This window comes from Elaeis guineensis, chromosome 9, assembly GCF_000442705.2.
Source record: "Elaeis guineensis isolate ETL-2024a chromosome 9, EG11, whole genome shotgun sequence".
NCBI classification, from domain to species: domain Eukaryota; kingdom Viridiplantae; phylum Streptophyta; class Magnoliopsida; order Arecales; family Arecaceae; genus Elaeis; species Elaeis guineensis.
Window position 1 is genome coordinate 12,358,088 of NC_026001.2, and position 26,905 is coordinate 12,384,992.

The window sequence follows — 26,905 nt, forward strand, 5'->3', positions numbered from 1 at the left end:
TGTTTCTTTTCTTTGTTTGTATCGAGCCCATTGTGTGTGTTTGAGTTTAGGCTTTTCTTATCCAGGGACTGCTGTTCTAGGGGAAAAAATGGCAGCTTTTTTTTTTTGCTGCTTTCTGATTGAAAACAGCTCCATCTTGTTCAAGGTCAATCTTCCTCCAACTCCAAAGAATCGGTCAAGCAAAGCAGGAGGCTACCCTCACCTCAACACCCCTCTTTCTCTAAAAAAACTTCTCCACTGAGGGAAGGAGCTCCAGGATGCATATATATCCTGGATTCCCAGATTCATTCTCATCCTGATCCACCACAAAATTTTAGAAATATACAAAAACATTCCAGGAGAGGGCTTGTAATGCTAGGTTTATACAAAAGGAATATCAGAAAAACTGAATTCCTCACAAAGAACGTCACCATAGACCATACATATCAAATAAACATATAACTGCAAAGCAATTGCTAGAATCTTTGATATGCCCAAGAAACAATGGACTTGATCTCCATCAAATGGGTCCTCATCATTGGCAGACCAGTCTTCCGCATTACATAGTCCCAACTCAATAAACTCCAGGAAATATCAAACTACTTGCAAAATGGGATATATCAGCTGACCACATTAATGTCAAAGATTACCATCTTTTGTTCATTTTAACCCTGTGCAAGTGCTCTATTGTCCCATTTTCCACTTAGTGGGGAGAATGCATTTTAGTTGGTGATTCGAGCCATGACACAAATCCCATCACGGTAAATGTAATTTAACAACCATGAAGGTGGGGAAAAAAAAAAAAAAAGCAAAAATTTAATTGAAGAAATTCATAAATGTTAAACACTACAGCATCTGTCTAAACTCTAAAGTAAACAGGATGGAAAGTAAACATATTCACTTCAGAATAACCAACTTGATCAGCCACCAGTTCTAAAGTGAACATATTGGAAAGGAATTCATCTGGGTTTGCCCTCCTTTTTATCCCATTACCTGTGGGGAATGGCTAGTCTAGCAAATCAGAAGAGGTGGCGGACTCATCCAGTTACCTTCCATATGTGAAGAATGAATGGCTCTACAAAAATATACAGGAAGGTGTAAGAAGGCATGCGGCTTTATATTTCTGATTTTGTTTAATCATTTCTTGAATCTGCTTTCTGTTGACCTCGATTTCCCACACTGCCCAAACAATGAAAGCCGGCTGATCTTTTGTGATCGTACATGAGTTCCCTGTTTCACCTGATAATAAAAATAGTATTGGTCATTCTGGGTGTTTAATCCTCTCCAAGAATAATGCGAATGAGAACCTTTACCTTTCCTCTATGGGGTTTGTGAGTTTTCCAACAAAAGAGCCCGTTACAACCAGATCCTGATTCATATCCCCTGCAATATGGTGATAATTATTATGGCCAGCTGAAAATAAGAAAACATTGAATAATATAAAATAAATTGAATCAATGTGTTATAAAATTGATTACTGGATCTCAGATCATAAAGCATCAAAACTCAAATGGTCCAAATATTTTCACTCAATGCAGATGAAATTGAGTGTTGGTGCAAATTATAAGGCAACGAAAACTACACGATCAGTTTAACTTTTAAAAATAGATGTGCATATACAGCCACCAAAAAAAAAAAAACAAAAAGAGAAAGACAAAACTAAAAACTAAAACAAATACTTTGCCTTATTAGTTAAATACTTAACGCTTGATACCACTATATATGGTCTGCATAGGAAATAATATATCCAAAATAAAATTGGCAAAAAGCTCTAATTCTACATCCTAGATATTGGTATAATAACACATCCACCATTATCTCCATTCTCCACGGTGGAAAGTTGTTGATCTATACCCCCATGCTACAAGGAACTATAAAGAACATCTACTTAAGAAAACATTGGAAAGATATTGGCTTGATAACATGAAGTACCATACAGAATTTACTGTTTTGTTTCGCACATCTTTAGTTGCATTACAAAACTAATGTGAAAACATAGTAACAAGCAACAAACACTGCTCAGCTACTCAATTGATTGTTTAATAATGTACTAGTGGTTTATATCGTATAAAATTTAAGCTGAAAGATACAAATTTAAGCAGTTGGATGTGAATAATAAACATAAGGACCTCAACAACAGAGATACAAGTCTAAACTAATTGGTCAGTTCCTAAATTAATAAACATTATTTTTGCTGTACAAGAAATGATTGCAGCTCAGATTTTCTTTCACAGGTTTACAATAATTTCTGCAAAATTTGAAGCTTACATCATTAAGATTCAGTTCTTGATTGTTCAAAATATCTTTTAACAAATTAAAAAAAACAAAGAGCAGATGGACAGAGAATTTGATAAATGCACTTGTCTGCTTTGAAATCCTTTGAAAGAAATTACAACTCACAGGTTCTCTCCGTCAAAATTGGCTGTGTAGTTGTTACTGTGCAATAAACTAGGCGAAATGGCATGCTGATTGACCCTCCCAACAAATTGGTCCTTGTTGTGCCCTTGAGTATTGCCAATTTTTAAAGCTTTGATCTCCTGATTCAATTCATCTTCCCAATGTTCTGATGACATACCCAGTGCAGCTGAAGACTGATCTTGATTCTGACAGATGACACCATTTTGTGGTAGAACTTGGTTCTTCTCAGGTTTTGGAAGACTAATCAGTCCAGGTGTATACTTTTCTGCAGCTTGAAGCCATGCACTCTCTAACCTTTGCTCGTCAGTAGGTGATGTCTGTGTCCTTTGAACTAAAGCTTCCTGCCCTTTCTCTTTAGGGTTGTTGGCTCCATTATTTCCTTCTGAAGAAAACGTGGAAAAATTTGCCACCTGGAAGTCTTTGTCTGCCGCTTGAGAGCTATTCTCTAGAATTCTCTGCAGCATTCCATCAGAATAATCCAAACTTTTGCTAGCCATGTGGGGGTTTCCTTTGAGTCCATCTTTATCTAAAGAATCAGTTAGATTCCCAGATTCTATCTTCCTTTCCTTATCCAAGTTTCCAATTATTTCTGTTTGGCTGTTGATGAGAGACTTTGACATGAATGTTTCAGTCACAAGACCTAATCTGACATCTACATTCTGTCTCAACACAATCTCCATTGAGTTTGTGATACTGCTCAAGAATCTTTCAGCTCTGGATTTTATATTTTTATCCTCAAATGCTATGAAAGCAAACAAAATGCCTGCAAAAGAGTAGCATTAAATTATATCTTACACAAGAACAACTTCATAAATAAGATGAATGGCTGACCAGCATTTTGCTTTTTGTAGATAAAAAGTATTTGCTTAGAGAAGGGTATGTAAAAGTAATATAAAGAAACAGCTTTTAATATTCCACTTGAATATAACATCCACTATAAATGGAAATCCAGATAATATGAGTTGATTGACTTGTGTTTTATGTGAAGCAGGATAACAAAATTCTATAACCCTGCACACGTGTTACATGAAGTTGATGAGGTATTGAAAGGACTGGCTTTAGCAAACCATAAAAAATGACAGACAGGCATTAGCTATATCAAAAATCCTAAAATGTCAGAATTCTTGGGAACATACTCTGAAAAAATTAATTTCCCTAAACATACAAAATTTTATTACCTGAAAGTTACATAAAATTATTATTTTTATTTCTCAACATTTTACAAGTTTTCAAGAGTTATCAATACTCAAAATCTGCATGTACATGAACCTCCACTCATATATAATATCTCATATGTAATAAGCAATGGAGCACTGTAACAGGATATATAAAGCTAAAGCTTCTAGCAATATTGAAGCCCCTACAAGTTAATGTTTACTTGATTTTAAGGCATGCCCTCGAGATTACAATATATAATAGAACCTCTGCTAATTCCAATTGCAGGATGCTATTGCCTCAAAGATCTCCACACAGCAAAACCATCACTCACTGACTTGTAGCAAGGTGTCAAAAACAGAGCTGCGAGCAGGTTGGGTTCGATCAGGGATGGGAACAAACCTGAGCACAATCCATATTTGGATCGGGTCAAAAACTTGAACCCAAACCTAATCCAATTCCCTTTGGGTTTTAATATTATGTCTATAAATCATCAGATTTTTGGGTCAAACCAGGTCAAAAACAATCCAAACATGATTCACAATAAATATATATAAATTGATTATATAATTATATCATAAACATCTCATGCAATAAAATAATATTAAGCAACATGTAAACATTATCAAAAACATATTCTACATGAGATTTCATTGATAATCATGCATGATTATAATCATCAACATAAATTATTGAAAATTCTGTCATAAGAAGATGAATTTCTTATATTCAACGAGAGTTTTGAAATATTTAGTATCCTAGTTTTGAATCAGTTCAGGCCAGTTTGGTTTGAATTGGGAATCTAAGGATCCAAAACCAATCCATATGAAAAACAGATCATGTTCTTGAATCTAAGCAAACCCAAATAACTTCGGTTCGGTTTGGACCAGATTAGTTGTGGATTAGTTTCCGATTGGAAGCGGGTTAATTCAGTCCACTTGAAGCCCTAATCAAAAATAAAAAAAATCATGTGCAGTTTAGTAAAACCGAAGCAGATTAAAGGAGTGTTCTTTATTAGTTCCAAGGAGCGTCAATCAGGTCTTGAGTTCTGCCTGGTGGCCAATGTCATATATTCCACATGCCAACTTGTACACATGGATTGTAGTGCTCATCAGCACCCATGGCAGAGCATGGCATGGTAAATATAGCATCAGCGCTTTTCTGGCACACTGCACTGGCATGATACTGGCTGCATACCAGAACCTGGCATGCTACTGTGCCTGTGCATGCCAAGCATACTACACCTCTTGGCATGACATAGTACATACATGGCTAGTGCCAGGCCAGAATGCCACTGAGTGTCAACACCTACAATCCATGCTTACAGGATCACAAACAAGTCCTCTGAAATGTAATAACTGCTTAAGAGAGGTAGATGAGTGGTCAACCAGAAAAAGGTTACCTATGTAGGTCTACAGCATGTCAATCAACTATCTAGAAGTCAGATGGTAGTCTAAGATAAATATGGCTTACCTTCGCATTCAGTGATTGATACTAGCTGTCCATGAGCTCCAAGTAATTCTTTCAATGTCTTTGAATGGCATCTCTGGATGCACCTTTTCCAAATATCGGCCAACTTGTCAGCGCTTACACACCTTACAAATGATTTTCCTGGGGTGTCATTTGTCTGAGTAGAATCCAATAAGCTTCTGTCAAGAAATCTACTGTCTGCAGGCAGCACATCGCAGATTAAGTTCTCATTCATTGTCATTCTATGTGACGAGGATGAACCATGAGGGCTAGGATGTCCACTGGTTGCTCTAGGAATCAAAGCTAAATTTGATCCCTGCAGCATTCGTGAAGGATGAGACTTATTCTTGATAAATAGGGGATTTTTAACCATTTCAGATGCACTATCATTCAATTTTTTAGCACTGTGTTTGCTGCTGTTGCTTGATTCATTAGTTTCTAAATTATGGCCAGAGCCAAGCTGAAGAAGAGCTGCAGTGAACCATGTTGAGCGCTCACTTGAAAGCCTTAACTGCTTTTCAGCATCTGAAAGAATCTTCAATGCTTGTTGTAATCTCTCTAATTCAGCTTCCGTTACTGGAGAACAAACCCAGGGACAAAGTATATTAAGAATCAGATATTTGAATCAATCTGATTTAATCGAAGAACATACACCACCATTATCAGATACAGTTTATATGGTTATAAAATGTAAAACATACTGATATAGTTGATATGGCATTTCAAATTCAGCCAAAAAAATTGTTGCTGCATAAAAATGTAAAAGATACAGGAGTAAGATATTTAGAGATGCAGATAGCATAAGATTTAGGAGTTAATGACTGAAAATAGAATATGTGTCACCAGTTGATGGACAGGAAATAACGAAAGAGAAACCAAAGAATTATGTCACATCAGTACAGGCCAAAGTTTTAAATCTAGCAGTTTGGGGCTGTCCCAGTTTGCCCATGGAATGGGACACACCACTGTTCCACCTAACCCCAACACTTGGGACAGGGAAAGTCACAAAACATGCCAATCAGGATGTTGGGACAATGATCGGAAGGTCCTATTCCAACCGTCAAGACAGTACCATCCCAGTATCCTACAGGATGTCCCACCAATATCTGAGACTATGGCACAATCACTGATGATAATGGCATTAGAAACAAGTGGCTAAATACTTAAAGATATAGGATGCCACAGTAGACTGATATTAATACAAGCAAATGTTGATAGTATATAAATGGTAACAAGAAATATTAATCAGGTATGCAGGATTCTGCTGAGTTTATGATGAATATAACACCACCATAGGAAAAATCAAAATGACACTCTTCTCCACACCACCATATGGATTTACATGACTCATTCTTGCGATAAGTTGAAGACATCTAAGGACATTTATGAAATGATTCTCCTTTGTTGAATGGCAAAGGTCCAACTGAAATGGCATATTGACTGAGCAGTTTGCATCAATGAATAGAGGTATCACATATTCTGCACATAGATTTTGAATATACTAGGCATTCATATGTACTCACATCTTCGCCTGCCAAGAGTTGTACCACCACATTGTGAGTTAGCCAACCGGTAAGTTCCAGCAATGATGTCCATTATGAGCCCAGCTAATTGAGACATCAGGGCCATTGGATCAACACCAGAATCCATCAGAGCTCTGGACCTTTTGACAGTTTCTGCGGTGTTTGATGACATGGCTAGCTCCAGAAGATCAAGTAATTTCTCCTCTGAGACAACACCAACCTGGAAGTTTACAAAATAAGTTGCTTATGATATAAAAGAAGTAAATCCTACTACAAACTTCTCCATAAATGAAGACGATATTTAACAATTGTTAGGTTCACTAAAAAAATTATGATGCCTATTTGACTATAAAAAGTTGCTACTATTGACAGCATTGGTGAAATCAAAAACCAAAATCCTGATAATTCTAAGATAAGGATCTAAAAATTTCATCATAAAACAAATACAGAAACTCACAAATGCTCAATAAATATTTCCCCTAAAAAGTAAAATGATTAATACTGTTTCTAGATTACTGACTCCAGAAAATCAAAAGCCTGACCAAATGCTTAAATATCTCCTAGTAATATCATTTGGTATGATTAGACTTGTGGAGTGAATCCATATTTCATTATCATTAACACCTTTCGAGCTAATGATCAACTTCACCAGTATTCCATAAATCAGGTCAGTATTATTTTGTCAAGACTAATATAAGAAGCTTATAAATGAATCAGAGTTTAAATTAACTTGAATCTCAAAACAAAGATGAAATGCAAATATAACATGATCTAAACAACAGAAATATTCGGAAGCGAACTTACTAGATCATTTACAAGAGAAGTGGTGATTTTTCTTCCCAGCAAACTCAGTTGATCTAGCATTGTTTCTGCATCCCGAATTGAACCATCTGAGTTTAATGCAATCAAATTTAGAGCATCCAATTCAACATCAAGGTTTTCTGCAGCAGAAAGCTTTCTCAACCGGAAGATTATATCAACATCTTTGATCTTCGAAAAGATGTACCTCTGACACCGTGATACAATTGCTCGGGGCAAGTTGTCTGAGTCAATAGTTATGAATATGAAGACAACACGAGGTGGTGGCTCCTCAAGAAATTTCATAAAGGCTGACCACATTTTGGAAGATAACATGTGGCATTCGTCAATAGCAAAGACTTTGTATCGCGAAAATGATTTAGCCAGAGATAAATTTTTTACCAACAACCTAATTCTGTCTATACCCTTCTTATTGGTGGCATCCACTTCTCTCAAATTCGATCCACTTCCACTGAAACAAGCAGTGCACTCGCTACACAAGCCACATGGCTTGTTCTCTTCAGTGGATAGACAACTCAAGGCTGCAGCAAATATTCTTGCTATAGATGTTTTTCCTGTCCCACGTGGGCCTTGAAACAGATATGCAGGGGCTATTCTTCCCCTAAAGATGGCATTATTAAGTGACTGAACAACAATATTTTGTCCGATTATTTCGTCAAAAGACCTTGGCCGATACTTCTGGCTCAAGCTTCTTTGCTCCAGGATGTCCAACTCAGCCTCTTCAGTTCGGCCTAATTCCACTCCCTCTTGGCTTTTACAGCTAGACCATCTTGTTCCATCCAACCGGCTCAATGCCTCCAAATCAAGCTCCCCAAAGTTAGTGGACAGTTCATCACTAGCTGTATCCGATGATGAATCACCTCCATCACAAGTGTTGGTCAATAATAGCGGCAAACCTTGGGAAGACTTTGACAGGTATTTTCGCTTGTGGGAACTAGTTGATCTCTTCTTATTATACAATGTCTGGCTCCCACAAAGGATACTGCTGCCTTTTCTCCTCAAAGTATCAGAAAGTGAAGGAGAATAAAAACCTCCACAGCCTCTGTCTTTAGTTCTCTTTGACCAATAGCAAGGAATGCCACATCCTTGGCGCCTCGGTAAGTCTGGTGGATCCAATTCATCCCCATCATAAGAAGTAGCACTTCCATCCCATGACCCAACAGTACTGGGGTTTCGAGCTCCATAATATCTGTGGTAAGAGCTAGTTGAAGCAGGAGTACAAGAATGAGATGACCCCTCTCTTCTAGTACTCCAGATTTTGGATGAACGCGACCAATTCCTGCATCCAGATCCAGGTAACAATGGTGAGACAGAACGAGATAGGCAGCCAGTTTTCCAGGTTAGCTCATGTGCCAACAGCCGTGAATCCTCAGAACTGTAGTTCTCAGTATCATCAGACTGTTCAACTGAATTAAGAATTCCTAAGGAGCTGGATGGAAGGTCTGGAATATTTGGAACTGCAGATTGCTTAATCGCCACCTGTTTTGAAATAGAACTTTTTCTCAGATGTTTAGCAGTCCTTATCACTGGAGTCTCTGAATTTGTAGCTGCAACATTATATATGTTGATAGGAACTTCAAGATAAGTATCACTCTTAGAATCTAAATCATGAGGATTGCTCAAGCTGACCTCTGGACTCCCTTCAAGTGATACTCTCCTGTCATTGTCCTCCAATTTTATTCCACTATCACTCGATTTACCAGAATCATGCCTCCAATTGTAGAGGTAAACTTTTTTCCTTCTGTTTTCACTTCTTAAAGGTGGTTCTAGTGACTCACCACATTCTCCTGTTAGCTTCCTTCTGATCCCATTTTCATAGTTCAGAGTAGAAGTCACTGCAAATGATTTGGAACTCAAAGGGGACCTCCATGATGAACAAGTTTCAGGATCACGTAAATACCGTGCCTTTCGAAGAGCAGTAAGCTCCTTCCTCAGGTGAAGTTCACTTGGACCTACACAGATCTCCACCATTTTCTCTCACAAACTGGAACCTGACTTCAGACCACAAATCCAACACATAAAAGCAGCCCAGAACTGGCTAACCTGCATAAGGAAATATGTCACACTATTAAAGAACAGGTTAAGCTAAATAGCAGAATTAGACCTTTTAGAAGAAAAAAAAAAGAAGTGGGAAAACAGAATTCTTCAGGAACACATGAAAAGGTTTTAAATAAAAGACAACTAAAAGAAAAACATTTGATGCAAGGAAACCACATTCAGATTAAGATTTCAATTATCTACTTTTAAAATACATGCAAAAATCTAGACAATAAATCCCCATATGGATTTTCATATGAAAGAAAAAGGACCAATGTCCTACAAAAGAAAATAAGTTGTTTGCATGCATTCAAATGATCACTTAACACCAGAAATAATTGATATTCTAAATAAAATGATAGGTCTAATATATACAAAGATGCCTTTATCCTACATAAATTTTTGATGTATTAATCAACCTTTGAGCTATTTTTTTCCAGTTCCAATAAAAATTATCCTCAGTTATTGGGCGGTATAAGACCTTGAGGTGTAAATAAAAAAACCATGTCGTAGATATCATGTATGTTTTTCTCTGGAGAAAAGGTAATCTTTACAATATATAAAATTAGAAATTACTAAAAGTTCTAATTATTGGCTCCAAAATATTTTAAAGATTGTAAATTTAATACAATCACTTCGTATTTTTTAAATGATTGCTTTCTAATTTTATGATCCAGAAACAAGATTTGCCAAAATTATCAAAACAAGCTATTATGCAACTACTGCAACTAAGTGTATAAAACTCAGCTTACATGCCTATTTCTAGCATCAACAACTTAAAATGTCTTGCAAATAAGATCCAACAAATTATTTAGTATCCTCATTTTAAAAAATTTAAGTTTCTTTGGTGAGAAAATTTTAAGATTTTGAAAGAACAAAGGGTTGAATCCAATTTCCATAGCCAAAATCAAAAAATAAAATTGGGACATTGCTACCAAAACACATTTATCAAATACATGTTTGAGTGAACATATATCTACCTGAATGCCTATACAGACATATGACTGTGCCTTCACTAAATGCTGGAAACTAATCCTTTGATGTTGTTCTTTATGTTTGCTGCTCTAAAAGCAAATGCTTTTAGCACCTTAAAAAAACATTTTGAAAAATAAATAGTTGAGAGGAATGTAACTTTTAGAAGGATGAAATGGAGTTGAAAACAATGCTTATCTGTAGAAAGAAAGTTACACCACCAATAGTCTAAATACCAAGTTGGGGCCTATGCAACATATCTTGATTTAACTTGAAGCAGGCTGACAACAAAGTATCTAAATATGATGACTCATACCACTTAAACCAAACTAATCAAATATTTACCATCCAGATCCATTAGTTTCACTTCTTCTGTAAGGAACACAGACTCTCTCCCTCTTAAAAAAAAGGACTATTTGGAACCCAAGTGTTTAAGGCGCTTACTTTTAAACAGGCAAAATTTGTAACTTGCGCTGTCCAATTTTCGTAACACTTCCTTGCGGCATTAGTAAGAAATCAAATCAAATGACAAATCTAAAACATAAATACAAAATTGTTGCCACTACAGGAGGAACTTGAGAGAAGAATCTCAAGGAGGAAATAGAAAAGGAGGATCAAGCCCAGAAAAGGAAAAAAGCTTGTTAAGAAAAAAAAAAGACTGAGCACACTTCTGACAAATGACACATTTATATGGGAAGACTTATGCATCAAACAGGGAGAAGTACAGGTGGCAAATCGGCAGGTCTGCTCAGGTTCAGATCATGTCAAATTCGGGTTGGTCAAAAATGTAAAATTTAACAATATGCAGATTCAATTGGGTTGGTACAATGTAAACCCACACCCAACTCTCTCTAATTTGAGCCAAGTTCAAGACCACCGACCTAGATTATAAAAGAATTAACAAAAACAAAACATTAAAAACATGACATTCCACGTATAAAAGAAAAACCAACCACAAAAAGGAGAGAAAAACAGGCCAACATAAAAAAGACATTATAAATACTGAGAAAATATCCATCCTACTAAATAAAGCGCAATTCTCATCTAAAATATACACAAAATCAGCTGGCAGAGACCCGGTTTAGGCAGCTTAGGACTTGAGATTTAGCTTTTTAAGCTGGACTATGACAATGGCAATTAAGTTCCAAGTTTCCTGTTTAACCAGACTGACCTTGCCAACATGAGTAGTCTGGATAGACAACCCAACAAGACTTGTGTTTTAGACGGACTGGATTCAGGCTGACTGGAACTTATTCAGGTTTCTAAAAGGCCAACCTAAACCAAATTTTCAGGTGGGTTTAGACAAGTTGGAGAGTCTAGGTCAAGTTTAGACACCCACAGGAAAAAGAAATCCTGAGAAACCTAAAATTGTGAGCTTGGAAGTTAGAATCAGCACATTTTTTTCCTCAGTATCAAAACAAAATCCTAGCTTCCCTCCCATCTTAGCTCCAATATTTGTTTCCATGCCTATACAAATTGTCACCATGGATGGCCAGATATTCTGTGTTGCCAACTAGCAATAGCAACCATGAGAAAAACAAGGGTGCAAGATGTAGAGAGGAGAAATGATATAGTCTAAAGTTAGATGAGTCTTGTTAAAACTAATTTTATTTTTTATTTTCTTGGATTTAGTTATAGCAAAATATCAAGCGTCGCTAACTTAAAGATTCGAGTGTCAGTTTCATGTACAATAAAGCAATTTCAGTGTGCCTCAATGAGACATCCTTTAGATGTGTTGAATGCACTAATGCTTATTTTGACCAAGTTGTCTGGCGAGGAACTACAAAGACAGGTCTAGAGACGTAAATATCATTTTCTTGTTCAGGTTTGTCATAAGTTTAGTTCAAGGATCAGGATTAATTTTAATTACTCAATGACTGGGTGTAGTCTTGGTTTTGAAGGACTGCGGAGCTACATTTGTAGGGGTCAGCTCATCCCTGAGATACAGTAGAAGAGTCATGAAATCTTAACCATGTCATTTTCAATCATGTATGGTTGACTCAAGCTTAGTTTTTGCCTTTCTGGGGCATGACTGTGCATGCATATAGTCTTTCCTAGGCTTTCAGATCTTGAAATTGATCCCTGAGCATAATTTTCTCATCTTTTTATTATGCATAAGACCAAATTCAGCTTGGATTTGTTTTAAACCTTTTCTTTTAGTGCATATTAAAAGCTTTAACTCTACATAACTTCAGCAATTATTTTTTTTGTAAATTTGATCCTTCAGATCTTTTCCAGAGGAAAAGGTGCTCCCAATCAACTTGGGATTGTCATGAGGAGAGAGAGAGAGAGAGAGAGAGAGAGAGAGAGAGAGAGAATTGCCCAAGGTCTGATCTTGGAAAAAGATTAAAATAAAGAGGGGAGAAAAATTGGGGGTAAGAGGTGGTTTTCGATGCAAATGGATCAGATGGATCCAATTAAAGCACATGGCCTGCCTCTTCTATGGAAGTAGAGCATGAGAGAAGACAAAGCATCCAAGACGATTATGCTCATTCTGGTTGAACAGATGATTGTCAGCATGTATACACAACCTTATATACTGGTGCATCAATGTACCTAGAGTTTTAGAACGCATATCCATAACCCCATGTCCTAAATTTTGGACAGTGTATCATATCCTTTAACCTTGCATTATGTTCAAATCTTGCAATGATGTCTAAGTTTCATAGACCTTCATTAGGCACAAAGTTATTCTCTGGCTATGAGTTCTTCTGATTTTATGAGTGAAGGATGTCACTTGATACTTTAATTTCTCTCAACATCAATTGTTTGGCTTGTGCTATTTACACTAAGGACATCAATTTGTAGATTATGTCTACTCGTTTGATAGACCTTCCCATATGAGTCAATCTGCAATTCTTGTTCCCTCAAACGCATTGTTTAGAGAACTAATAAAGATGTTAAGCCAACACAAACATGTGCTTGGCCTAACCAAGCTCAAGCCAAAATTTACGGAACTGAAATTTGCTACTACAAATAACTATTCATTTATTTATGGCACGAACAATGTATAAGTCTAAAATTAATAAAAATGAAAAGAAATTAATCTTCTCATCCTCCTGTCTTCCATTTTCTTCACTCTTCTGGTTTTCCATACGCCTCCAGTTTCTTCTTATTACTACCTCATCCAATCCAAAATAAATCGGACAAATAGCTCCAACACTTTCCCAGAAATTGGATAAAGGAAAGAAATACAAAAATATATGCAGAAAAGATTACCAAGAGGTCATCTTCTTCTAGCTTTCATTCATAAGTTATCAACAACACAATTCAATTGCAGAATTTTGCTCTGGTATGTTGATATTTGCATGATAAGGAGAAAAAGAACAGCTTTTTTCTTTTTTTTTTTTTTCGAGAACAATTATGAAGTGCCACCAATTAAGACATGATTGCAAGAATTAACTTTGTCATATCCTTGGCAAACAACCTCCAAGGTTCCAAACAAGAAATTTCTCCAGTTTGGAATAGGGTGTAGCACATTTTGCACTAGAGTATGGGTGCAGGAACCAAAAGAAGAATTTGAATGAAATACCAGATTTTTCTATTTAAAACAATATTTAATCTCCCCCCCCCGAAAAAAAAAAAGAGTATGTTTGAGCAATACTGAACTTAAGCAGCTAGTTTAGAAGTCCCTTAGTTGAGATGTTGCAGGCTCAAACATCCACTCATACTTCTCACTAGGAAAAATAATTCTGGGCCTTAGAACCATGCTGTCTATAAGGGACCCCAATATTAAATTAAATTGAACTGACCATCCAACACTTAAACTGTCACCAAAATGACCAAAATTAAGTTTTGACATGACTCAACTTAAACCAGATTAAATTGAAGATGATCAAATCTAAATACCACTAAACCAGATTGAGCTCATTCATAATCCAGTTTAATTTATACCAAACCCATCCATTCTTTTTTTTTTTTTTAGGTTAGGGGTTGTGCAAACCATCCCTGCCACTTGAACTCTAAGGTGGTAGCAGTGAGAAGGTTATATGGGAACTCAAGTTTGGCTACCAAATATCACATATCAGCATGAGACAGTCATATACATGTTCTTTCCATTAACCTCTACCAATAATCTCTGCAAAAAGAAGATGACAGGGAGTAGCTTAGAGAACAGCTACAAATGCTAGTGAAGAATATGGGGGAGCTCCAAATAATTTTGGTAAAGGTAACTGATATGGCATTTATTAGATTTAGCTCTGGACTTGCTAGTCCCACTAGGATTGTAGGACTAGACGTGAAAATTTTCCTTTAAGATTAAATTTATATGGTTTTTAAGAGTGTTGTCAAAATTGAATTATAGACAGATTTTGACAATTGGCTTTCCTTAAAAGGTAGATTGAAAGGTATGCTGGGTTGACCCAAATCCAACCAAACCCAACCTGCAATTTGGCTGTGGGTTGGCTAAAATGTACATAACTTTGGTCAGGCTTGAGCTGAAAATGTCAACCCCATATTAAGTTGAGTTGGATCTGGGTAGAAAAGCTTGAGTAACCTAACCCATCTTGACCCAACCTCAGTTTCTGTTGTAGATAGGATAGAATCCCCACTTCCTGGGTTCCATGTGGGTCTTGGTCTATCAGCTCTTGTGCACTCATTGGCTGTTCTCGAAGAACTAGGCAAGTTGGTGGGGAAAGGTTCGGGGAAGTCGTTCCTAGCTAAATGCACAAAGCCATAGCACGAGAGAGAAGCTGTTCGGCATGAATGTTGAATTTATGAACTGAAGGTAAACAAGGAGTATAAAAGAGCTAGAGCATCTCCGTCGGCTGCTGAGGCGGAATCCCAGTCCAATATAACCTCAACCGACCACAATGTATCAAACCAAATAACAACTGATACCATTGTTCCAGCAATAAGACTTTTATTTGATAGAAATTATCTATTATTTTTAATTGAGGAAAAGATACTATCAATATATTGAAGTGATATCTTGGACCCTCTGGAGATACCCTACTGATCCTATTAGTCCATGGGGATTTCTACAGTGCTCCAATCAAATTCAACCAAATCTTAACCTTCATTTCCACAACAAAGCTCCCAATCCAACCTAAGCAACCCGACCAAATAATATTGTGGCAAGTAGAAGATTTTGGAGTTCGGTAGGCTCTATTGTTTTCTAGTCAAGGTTTGTTCTAGATTGGCAATGCACCCCTACTGAAATGGCTCCAAATGTCAAGATTTATCACGAGCTCTAGATCTGGGTCTATTAGGTGATGCATGTGAACTTAAGTTCATGACCAGTTGCTTCAAGAGCTTATTCATTCTCTTCATAGATTCTTCAAGGACACCGGTTTTAATTTGACAAAATGTATTCACCAACTTCAAGAAAAGTATTGTAAAATCATCTCTAGAAATGCCACAGACAGGAGCATAACTTAGTACATCAAAGTGTTGCTATTAGATCATATCCTGCGATCAGGCCAAAGTCATTTCCATAACAGTTCCAATTACTTTGTACACGAAAATAGTCATCATTTAAGCTCTTTTCATATCCTGCACCATTGGCATGGGGATCATATCTCACAGTCTGTTTAAACTTGCCTTAGCTTAATATTTTGACATTCTAAAAAGCACATTATCAAAAATGTTCAAAAAAATTCAATCATAGTCCACACTGGTTGTAAGGCATTTCATGGTCCAAAGATGCCCGTGGTTCCTGGCTTAGAGCCTATATAAGACATGTATGGATCAACTCACGAGTGTCCTACGTTAAAAATAATAGTTAAACAATCTTATAATGTTTATATAGTTCTGTGAAAGGGCAAAATAGTGTCATATTTTTGTTGATCATATTTGTTAAAAGTTCTCATCAACTTAGATTCAAGTTCTCAATTGACCTTTTTAGCTAGCTCCTTATTCTCCACATTGCAACACTTGGAATCATGTTTCTCCTTCTACCTTAACCTTCCTCAAAACTTTCCATTCAAAAAGCATTATATAAATCATTGCATCCTAGATAATCTTAAGAGGCGCAATTTTTTACCTTTACGAATATATGACATGTTTATACTCTGTAGTTATCATTTCCCAAGTCATGATAAGCTCTGCTGCGGTTGGGAAACACAAAAAAGTACAATATCTCCACATCTACAGAAAATACAGCACTGAAATGAATAAACGCACAATGGTTACTGAAGCTCAATAGTTCACCACTACTAAGAACATGATTTACAAGTCACTCTTGGCTTTCTTAACCGACGAAAAGAATTGTGTAAATAATATTTGACATATACAATGAGTCTACCAAAGCCTTAACACCCAAGTGAAATGGATCAAGTCAGAAAAATTGCATATCCATGGTCATCACCATTAGTCCAAACTCAGCAGCAGTCTAGGAACAAGATTTATTGTGTGATGATCAACTTTTCAGGTTCCAGAACAAACGGATTAAGATGGGTAACAATTAGATAATAGGAATTTTTGGTGTATTATCTTTAATCTGTCAATTCAAAACCACAAGAGTACAACCACGGCATCAAATTGATTTTTTCTAAAAAAAGATGATCTTGATATGCAATAAAAAAAAATAAAAAAAAAGTCCTTATGAGTGCCATTGTTAGAGATTAGAATAGAAAAAAAATAAAAATATATGATATGACCATAACTATCAAGCATTCTCAACTATCTGGGTTCATCTATACAGGTTCTCATTCACCAAGAATTGGGTATTAGATGTTCATTATTTACCGTCTAAGAATTAAGCATAAGCATAATCATCCAGCCTTTTCCCAATTATTCAGGGTCAGCTTACAATATAAGCATTAGGTATGGAGGTAAATTAGATGATCAGATCTATTGGCTAATAGAATGCCTAGAAACATACAAAGATTGCTTAGAAATCATTACAATGTAATATGGGCCACTTATTTGGGACAAAGTTCAACGGAAAATCCAAAAACCATTAAAAAAATGAAGATTTAGAGTTTCAAACGGCTTAGATAAGTTATAAACTATGCAGCCTATACCACCAGCAACATATGCGTTTTGTAATCAAGGAATCCAAAATTAAAACCATGAAGCTTAAAAAAATGATGTGAGGAAGATCTCATCTCTCATAAGGTCCATAGAGGACAACAATGGCAAAGCATTTGGAAATCATCTGTTTTGATGATTAGCCAACAAATTATAAACAAAGTCCCACCAAAATCAGCAAAAATAGGAAAAGGAAATGTATGATTTCAATAAAAATTTGTAAACATGATGCCAGAGTCAGAACAAAATAATAATAATAATAACAATAATAATAATAATTAATCATGGTAACCATACATATGAAATTATTAATGACAATAATAATAAATAATAGTAATAATAATAGAAATAGCCATAATAATAATATGGCATCCGAAGTTACAGCCTTCCAAATGCTAAAGCAATGGATGATGAAAAGCAGAAACATTACATTAAACACCAGATACAATAATATGGTAAATGGTAAAAGTAATAATAAGGAGCAGATGATTATAAACTGATAATGGTATGAAAACAGATTAGATAAGAAAAAAAACACAGATAAAAGGCAATGGAAAAGAATATTACCTACATACACCTACCACAAGTTTGTTTGAGGTAACATGATTTTTATTTATGATTTTTTATTATTAAAATTGGCTTACAAGTAATCAGACAAGCATGGCATTCCAATGAGAGACTGGAGGATGAAATGAAACCGAAGATCACACAGTTAATGAGGCATCAAGCCGTTTGAATTAATTAGGCATCAAAAAACAATCTTGCGGAAGGCGTGTGCTTGAACCATAACAATTGTCCTACTTGAGGCGAAGAGAAAACTCTGCAATGTGAGTATGTCAAAGTCTACCTTAAAACAAACCAGAAGCTGCACGGATCTTGTTCCTTTCAAAGTCAAGAAAAGAAGAGAAAATAGTCGTCCAAGAACCAACGCTTTAGCGGCTACAATTGAGCATCAAAGTTTTACCCACGGGGAAAAAGAAAAAAAAAGATCATAAGAACCCGTCGAAATAGTACAATAATTTCAACCAGGAAAAAAAAAAAGTCATAGGTGAAATGAAAGGATACAAGATTTCTTACCTATAACTGCCAAGATCTTATGGCCATTATAGCTCCGCATCAGAACATCCACAAAAAACTCCAACATTTAGCAGCATAACCAGGGACAGGGATTCAAGCAGAGGAGAGCTCTTATCTTTCCACCCAAAAAAATGACCTTTTTCATGATTCAGCATCAAATCCCTCCAAGAATACCTAAAGAGGCACATTTAAACCAGCATTTAACACTATTAAGTAAGCAAGAGATCAACCATCAAACAAGAAGATAAAAAACCGATCTTGGAGCAAGAAATATACTCGAATTCCGGATTCGGAAAAGGGCATGCAGCGAAGAAAGAGGAGAAAAGTGGAGGGTTTTCAAGGGGGTGACGGGAACCGGCGATCAAAGAATCAAAGAAGAGGAGATCTTGGGATCTTTGGGGATTTAATGCAGCGGATGTTCCGGTCGGAAGAATTTCTAGGGTTTGAGCTGGCGCCCCACTGTATACGCTCTCCCCCTCGGACACACTGAAATCAAAAACTTCCCCCCAAACCCGCCGAGATTCCCCGTTGCGTGCTTCTCTCCGCATTTGTTTATTTCTTCTTTATCTGGCAAATAAGCGTGAAATCCAGTGCAGTGTGGCGGGGTCACATTTAAAATTAAAAAAAAAAAATACTAGCGAGACAACATTCTTGGAGTGATCACAGCCGTCCATCAATCCTATTCAAACAAAAATTCCGTTGATGGACGGTTGTGATTTCTCAATTGACAAAAATGTTGCATAGTACATTTGATGTACACCGGTCATGATTCTGCTGAGTAAAAGATATAAAAAATTTAAAATAACAGTCATTATGATGGTTTCTCCTACTGAACACTACAAGGAGAAAAGGTGACCACCAATATAGCAAGTTATTTCAAGTTACAAGAGTCCCTCAAAAATAATAATAATAATAATAATAATAATTAATATTTTTATTTATATTATTTTTTATTAAAATATATTATTATAAAATTTAAATTTTTAAACAATTTTCTCCAAAAGAGATTGGGTGGTTGAAAACAATTTTTTTATTAATTGAATGGTTATTTGAAAATTATGCTATTATTTTCCTACATTTGTTATTTGTTCTCTCTTACAACATGGTTATAACATAAATTATAATAATCATTATTTTAAATATATGAACCCATAAGAGTATTTTGTAGATATGTAATTTTCCATTGTGAATTAAACCATGTCAATTAGTGAGGGAAACGGCCTTCCAGGTTCTTTTGAGCGGTAGAGAAGTACGATCACATGGTTGGAATTGTTTTGGGTATATGTGCCACTTTAATGAAGAATCAATAAAATAGTAAAAGAATATTAAGCATGCAGAACTAGTCTAGGAGGGAGAATTTAATTAATGATTGTTATGGTATCAATTAAGACAAACTTAATGTGCTCAAAATTATAATTAACTTAAGGTGCTCTCATTTTCATTTTGTTTTCATCCTTTTTCTTCTACTTGCTTTTCTTCCTTTTTTTTTTTTTTTTTTTTTTTTTTTTGTGTATGTTGATAATATGGGATGGAGGGTGGAGATTTTTCTCTTCCCCCATTCTCTCTCCGTCATGTACTTAGCTCCATTTCCTTATTTTTCAGAAATTACTTGAAGGAAAAAAATGCTTTAAATAAGATTAGAGATTCGGAGGATTCTTACTGTAAGGACACCAGAAACAATTAGAATCCGAGAAACAAGGAAACATCATTATCAAAATATTAAGTGCGTACTGTAAAAAAAATATTATTCCAATGTAGCTTGTACAATTACTATTTGTGTTCTTTGCAGTGTTAAAGAATTTGTCAAAGGAAATCTTGTGATCACCTAATTATGCTTGTTGTAATTGTACAATTATAGAAATCATTGTCTATATATGACTAGTAACATGATTAAATGATTGAGAGTTAAAACAAAATTAGAAATCAATAAAATATACGTTGAAATTCATTTTCCTCTTCGCGTTCAATACCTCCCATCCACGGCATCCTCATGCAGCAAAATGACCTTCTTTTTTTGCAGAAATATGGTGGGGTTGCCACCATCCTAGAAATTTGGACCTCTCCAACCGGCTGAGATTAGTCCGGTTAGCCAGGCAGAATTACAAATTTAATACAATAGATGATAAGGGACATATAAAGCATGCAAATCTATAATTAGCTGCGAAATTGTGAGGATTGTAATATCATATACCATTTATAGATTTGGAAAAGAAAAAGAAGAGAAGGGGACTGAAAATAGCAAAGCTTTTCAATACTTACCTTCATAATCATTTCTAAATATTTTTATAAAAAAAAATTAGAAAGAGATTTCGAAATAAGCAACATTGTGCAGTCCCAGTTTCAAACCAAAGTGGTGGCATTTGCACCATAGTTCTCTTGTATTTTTTTCCCTTTTTGTTGAGTATCCTCACCATGTTTCTCACAACCAAAAAAAAAAAAACTTGGGCATGCTGCAAGGTTTTGCAGGGATTTAGCTACTGCTTCCCAAAAACATGAAAGATGAAAAAATTTTGAGATAAATCTTTTCTTGGTAATAGGTCCATATCAATTTGGAGTCTACCAACAAGACACTCCCTTGCAAATTTTCCTGTAGACATTTGCACATCACCTGAAAGGACCCATCTGATATGGATCCATCCCTATCCCTCTCGATATCTAGCCTTCATGCCAAGCTGTATTGGCTTTGATGTGTACCCAGTTCATCAACTTTCAGGAAAAAATTAGCAAGCAAAGACAGGCAGAAAACCACTCTGTCCCCACCAATCTCTTTATTATGAGTCACCAGGATTTCCTCCTAAATTGTAGGCCCTATGTTACATGTGACCATCACCATCAAGTGCCACTATGAATGGTGACTGTCTATTAGTGTGCTACATTAGGTGTAACAAAGTAATAGGCTCATTGGAACTCCTAAGACATCCTAGTTTATCAATATGTAAGCTGCTTTTGTGCTATTTTAAATGATAACATTTGCACTCATTACATAAATGTACAGCATGATTGCTTAGTGTTGAATCAAGCAAAGCCTTCAGGTTGTTTCAGATATAAATTCATGTTTTGTTCATAACAACAGAGACAAAATCGGTGAGCTATGGCGGTGATTGCTTTTAGTGATTAAGAAGGATAGTCCTATCAGTGTTTAAAATGCATGTAGTCCTATCAGTGTTAAAATGCATGCCGAGAGAGGCATTATCAACCTGATTCACAATAAATTCTCACTATTATCCTAATTGTTGCCATCTTTTCACTGACTTCAAGGAGTCCGATGGGTGCTTGATCCACAACTCTCTCCAATTCATTCATTTTCCGTTCCCCTGTCTCTGTTTCTCCCTTGACTGATGGTAGCTTCATAAGAGCCATGAAATGCTTCTGAATAAAAGTTTCTCAAAAAAGTTAAAGGTGAGAGAAAGTGTTTGGGGTAGGTGTGAGCTCGATGGTGAAAAAGTTAGCTATGGATTCATATTTGTATGTGAACTTTTTCAGGCAAGGGTAGAGGGTCCCCTCTCAACAATTATGGCCTTTGGGACATCTTTGACTCTTTGGTTGCACATGCCATATGAAAGGCAGCACCTAGGCTAGTTGCATTTCAAATATTCAATAGCAAAAACTTGTTTCTTATCTATGGGAACGTGAGGACACAGACCCCATTCCTCACCTTGTCTAAGGAACCTGGGCAGCAGCAGACAAGGAACTTTACCAAGCATAGGGATTTGTGACAATGGCCTTTGTGTTCAATTAAAAAGACAGCAGCCTTTGTTGAAGAATGCAAGGCCCTGCAATGAAGCCTAAACTATTATGGAGATGCTTAGCTTTGCTGTTAGTGTCTTAGAGTTAGGATTGGAACTAATTAATGGGGCTTATCCATTTCATTACCTAACAAGCTTATGTAGGTCCTTGGGTTGTTGCATGTGGTCACATGCCAACTTGACCATAATTTGCATTATTTACTTAGCCAAGCAATCATGTGTGGATAAATGCTCAGGACATCTCATTTGCTGTTTGTCTACTTATAAAGAAAACATGAACCCTGCCATCATCTGGTGAACCTGATTTATTTCAAGTGGACCGGTAGTGGGGACGCATTATATTGAATGATAGGAAAATTATGTTTCAATTTGACATTGCAGATACTCTTTCCAGAAATTGATCCAAGGACAATGTACTTAATTTCCTATTGGAAGGTAAAGGACTTTCTTTTCCATAGACCAGTGGAAGTTATAATGTTCCAATCGGTTGTCGGTCCTTATTTTGGAAGGAAATGGTGGCGCCACGCTGCTGGATTTTTGTCAATAAATTTCCCTTATTGATCCCAAACATCAGAAGACTAGTGCTTGCTTGAGCTGAAGCATGTTAATCCAACAGTGATGCCTCTTAAGGGTCAACAAGATATATTTGGAAGATGGTAATCTTCTGGCAGCAATTGGACAGAGGGCAGCTATTGCATGAGATACGACCTCGGAATTCATTGGCAAGAGGGTGTTTACATTGAATGGATCTGCTCTGAAACCAAGCGAAGGATTATGTTGGCCAAGTTGCGAAAGGGATCGATGAAATATCATTTGTGTGGTGGATTAGCTTAACAATTATCCTGCTTTGTAGCATGCCCAGTAAAGATGCACTTGTCAAATCCGTCATATGACCAGCCCAACTTCTATATGAACAGTATATATGATGTTTGTGACTTAATTGGCTTTGGTCACTCTTACATTTAAACTCCAAGGAGAACTTTAATTAGCATATGAATATGATGTGGTATGGTGACAAAGTGGGTGTCACTCAACTTCTATGCTTTCATCCAAGTGCTGAAGTGTGTGGGCCATCTAAGCATGCTCAGAAACTCCTATAAAGATGTCCTACGATCATTTGGTGGATGGCATACATCTAGATGTCCATGTTTAATGCTTTAAGAACATTCCAAGCAGTTACAAGAAATATGATTGACATGACCAAAAGGAGTGAATTTCTGTTTGATAGAATTTTTAGCAAAAGTGGGCTGTGATGAAGCATCATTGGCATTGCATGCCCTTTTTTGTCACCATCCTCCATTCCAACTTGCATCTCCTCCCCATTACCTTGGTATGTATACAATTATTCACAAGGAAAGAAATATTGTATCATCAGGACACTATCCACAGTTCCAAGTGTGATGTAACCTACCTTCTACTTCAGATTGATGCCACTTTGTTCAAGCATCTGATTCTAAGATTAACTGAAATTTACAAGATCTGTTTGAGCTATTAAGGAAAAAATATTTTTCCTTTTCGTTTGCTTCAATAAATCATCCACTGATTTCTTTTGATGATAACAAAGCAATATGCCGCCCGATAAATCCACCAATGATTGCCAACAATTGTTAGCTTAGTTGGTTATCGCTATCCCCCAAGCCCTTGGAGGAGATCCAGTGTTTAAATCCTAGGCACTGCTAAAAAAGGAAATGAATAAAAAGACAGTTTAAAATACGAGGGTAAACACATTTTTCTGTGTAGTTTTATGTTTTCTAGATTGATGATGGCTGCATTTTTTATTAAAGACGACTCGACATGGGATGTTTCAAATCACTATTCCTTTTTTTTTTTTTTGGAGGCAAATACCATGAATTTGATGTCGTAATGCTTTTTAATTTATTATTCTCATATCTCACACGTATCATATCATTTATTTTTCATATGTTTCTTTCGCACTTATTTCTCATATCTTTCTCTTCTCCACAATCCTTCCTGACTTCTGATGAATTGTCATCTTTCTCAACTTGACAGCCCAAGGGTAGACAGCAGGCTTCAGGGGAAGCCAACCAAGTACATAGAAGTAGTTCTTTCCTCAAGAAGTTGTTCAGAGGACAACAAAAAGAGGGAATTTAATTGAATGATAAGCTAAATTATAAGTGCGAAAGTTATTCTTGCTTGTATACTTAAATGTTGAATGTATTCCTTCATATAAAATTGATCTCCCTCAGAGTCCAAATGAATCAACAGCATTATTCTTTTTACCTGCCACATTGTGAAGAGCATGTCAAATTCTCTGATATGAGGAGGAGCCACACAAGCTGCGGTTGGTGTTGTTTAATGGCAAGCACCATATACCTTCCTTTTCGTCCTATAACACCTTTTCAATTAAAACATTAGCTCAGACTGTTTAATATTTCTGTTCATATCCCACTTTTCGCAATTTGATTGGTCCATCCATCCACAGTGCAATTTGTTACCACAAAGGCGACGACTGCTACGAGCATCATGAGACAATGGAAAAGAAGAAAAGAGAAAAGGCATTTAGAACATGCCAACATGATGCTTTCTAATCTAGCTATTATCAGGCTCGTATCCCCTCAAATGCTCTTCTTAAACTTTCAGAGGAGAAAGTATGACTAAAGTTCTGCTAGGCATAGTATCAGACATGCTCACATGGCAAATGAATGAGAGAGAGAGAGAGGAGAGAGAGAGAGATTTAGTCAAGGGATATTGTGGTGTGGAATACCATGAGAGAGAGAGAGAGAGAGAGAGAGACTTTAGTCAAGGGGTATTGTGGTGAGGAATAACATGATCACCTTTGCTTCTGCTTCTACTCAAGTGGGGAGTAACAAAATCAACTTTGTTCTCCCTTCATTCCCCACAAGATGCTGTTGATGTCGATGTGGGAATCCAGGAAGAAAAGAAGGGCCATGAGTCAAACCCATTGCGAGGTTGCCAATAGGGAAAGGGTTTGATGCATGGGAATCCAATTCTGAGAGGATGGGATTCTCCCACCAAGCTCACTAAAGCGTTGACCTTGGAATATATTAACAAACATCTCAAAGTGGAAACTTTTCCGCTCGCCATCTTTTCTCTAGTCATAAGACAGGCAATAGATTCTTGATCCATAAAAGCAATTCATTCAAATTTCTAATGAGGACGACATGTGTTTCTTTACTCCCATAGATTAAAGATAGCATCCAAGGCCTTTGTGATATGGGTAATATCCAAGCCTTCCTTTCAAAATCTCTCCTTCTCTCACCCTATAGAACTCTTTCTCCTCTTGTGAGTGTATCTATGTATAAATCTCCTGCAACATCTCCCCACCTCTGAACACTGAAAAGATAGTGATGAATGAGAAGAGAAAGCTTTGGGCAGCTCTCGGCTCACTCAAAGACTATTACACAACTAATAGAGCTATGATCTCTAATCAAAAGATCCTATCCAACATAGAGGCTGCCATCGTTCGTTGCACCAACCACCATGACGTGCCCATCGATGAGAAGTATGTGCATGAAATTCTCTTCATAGTCTCAAATGCTCCCGGGTCGATCACCTTCCTTGCTAGAAGGATGTCTATGAAGCTTGAGACCGCACGAGACCCGGTGGTAGCTCTCAAGACCCTTGTCCTACTCCATCGTCTCCTTCGTGGGGGTGACCGCTACTTCGAGCAAGATTTACGCAACTTGTGGTATTCCAGAGACCTTCATCTGGATTTATCATGGCGTGCAGGAGCTCCAGATGGCTCCCACACTTTTCTCCTCAACTACTCGTTGTTCCTTGAAGAAAGGTTGGGATGGATCATAAACCAAGCTGGTGTGCTGGAGCCAATTAGACCATCGCACTCCGACTTCCAATCTTATGAAGAGGAGGCAGCTGATTTGCTCTTGCATAGATTGTTGAAAGGCCAATTGTTGCTCGACCGAGTCATGGATTGTTTGCCGGTTGACATTTCATGTATGAACTGTGTGACACAATCAGCTCTCAGCATAATCTTGAGAGAGAGCTTCCGAGTCTATGAAAGCTTCCGTGAAGGGGTAGAAACTGTGGTGAGTTCCTTCTTTGATCTTAAGAATCCATAAGAGTTTTAGCTATTGACATCCTTAAAAAGGCATGCAGCCAAACCCCCCAACTTCATGAATTCTATGATAAATGCAAGAGAAGCATAGTGGGCAGGAACTTGGACTACCCTTCTGTTCGAATTATTTCAGACGCACAGATTTCATCAATGGAAGAGTTCTTGGCCACTAAGTGCAATGAAACAGCTTCAGTTGCCTCTGAGGATCCTAAGTTGATGAGAAGGATCAGAGAAGGGGAGAGCATAGTGCAAGAAGCCAAAGTGAAAGAAAAGAATGAAGCCTCAAGTACTTTATTTTCTCAGAAACTGGAGACAAAGATAAGCACAGTGTGGGTTGAATTTGATGAAGAAGACTCACAAACTTCCAACTTCTTTCTCACGGGGCTTGACCATCGGTTAGCAGGTGTTGCTGATGATTCGCCAACCGAAGGGGAGAGTTCAGGGCAAGCCATGCATCTACTATAACCTAATTCGGTTCTTCCCCTGCAGTTCCAGTAGGGTTTTTTCTTGAGTGGGAGATTGGTTAATGGCTACCTAAGAATGGTTTCCTGTTTCTTTTTGGCTTGTTTGGTTTACGGGCTGTGGTGTCTTCCAAGTGTCAAGATAGTTTTCGTTTAACTGATATTGTTACTGTTGATGTTATTTGTATTCTTTTTAACATAGTAAAGGAAACAAAATGA

General features: G+C 36.8%; 2 protein-coding genes across 4 annotated transcripts; one reads left to right on the top strand and one right to left on the bottom strand.

Annotated features, from left to right (window-relative positions):
- Positions 1-769: 769 nt before the first annotated feature.
- Positions 770-18,978, bottom strand: LOC105051553 (protein STICHEL). 3 transcript variants are annotated; one of them, XM_010932053.4, is made up of 9 exons: positions 18,699-18,978; positions 18,423-18,596; positions 18,193-18,284; positions 7,350-9,407; positions 6,546-6,765; positions 5,026-5,598; positions 2,380-3,160; positions 1,293-1,362; positions 770-1,218 (listed from the first exon to the last, which is right to left on the bottom strand). In XM_010932053.4, the coding sequence occupies exons 4-9, from the start codon at positions 9,333-9,335 to the stop codon at positions 1,117-1,119; spliced, it is 3,732 nt and encodes a 1,243-aa protein (XP_010930355.1). In that variant the 5' UTR covers positions 9,336-9,407; positions 18,193-18,284; positions 18,423-18,596; positions 18,699-18,978; the 3' UTR covers positions 770-1,116. The 3 variants fall into 3 exon arrangements, with proteins under 3 accessions (XP_010930355.1, XP_010930356.1, XP_029122441.1); XM_010932054.4 differs by lacking the exon at positions 18,193-18,284; XM_029266608.2 differs by lacking the exons at positions 18,193-18,284; positions 18,423-18,596; positions 18,699-18,978 and adding an exon at positions 16,357-16,483.
- Positions 18,979-25,322: 6,344 nt separating this feature from the next.
- Positions 25,323-26,905, top strand: LOC105051644 (putative clathrin assembly protein At1g33340). Its single transcript, XM_010932166.4, is given in 2 exon segments — positions 25,323-26,224; positions 26,227-26,905. Coding segments are annotated over 2 exon segments (1,191 nt in total). The 5' UTR covers positions 25,323-25,497; the 3' UTR covers positions 26,691-26,905.

What these genes read in the sequence shown, in the direction of transcription:
- LOC105051553 (XM_010932054.4), bottom strand. Translation starts at nt 9,335, where the DNA reads ATGGTGGAGATCTGTGTAGGTCCAAGTGAACTTCACCTGAGGAAGGAG. An exon ending in AACTCTTGGCAGGCGAAGAT is followed by an intron (nt 5,599 to 6,545) that starts GTGAGTACATAT and finishes TTTGTTCTCCAG; the next exon opens with TAACGGAAGCTGAATTAGAG. An exon ending in ATCAATCACTGAATGCGAAG is followed by an intron (nt 3,161 to 5,025) that starts GTAAGCCATATT and finishes ACTCTTTTGCAG; the next exon opens with GCATTTTGTTTGCTTTCATA.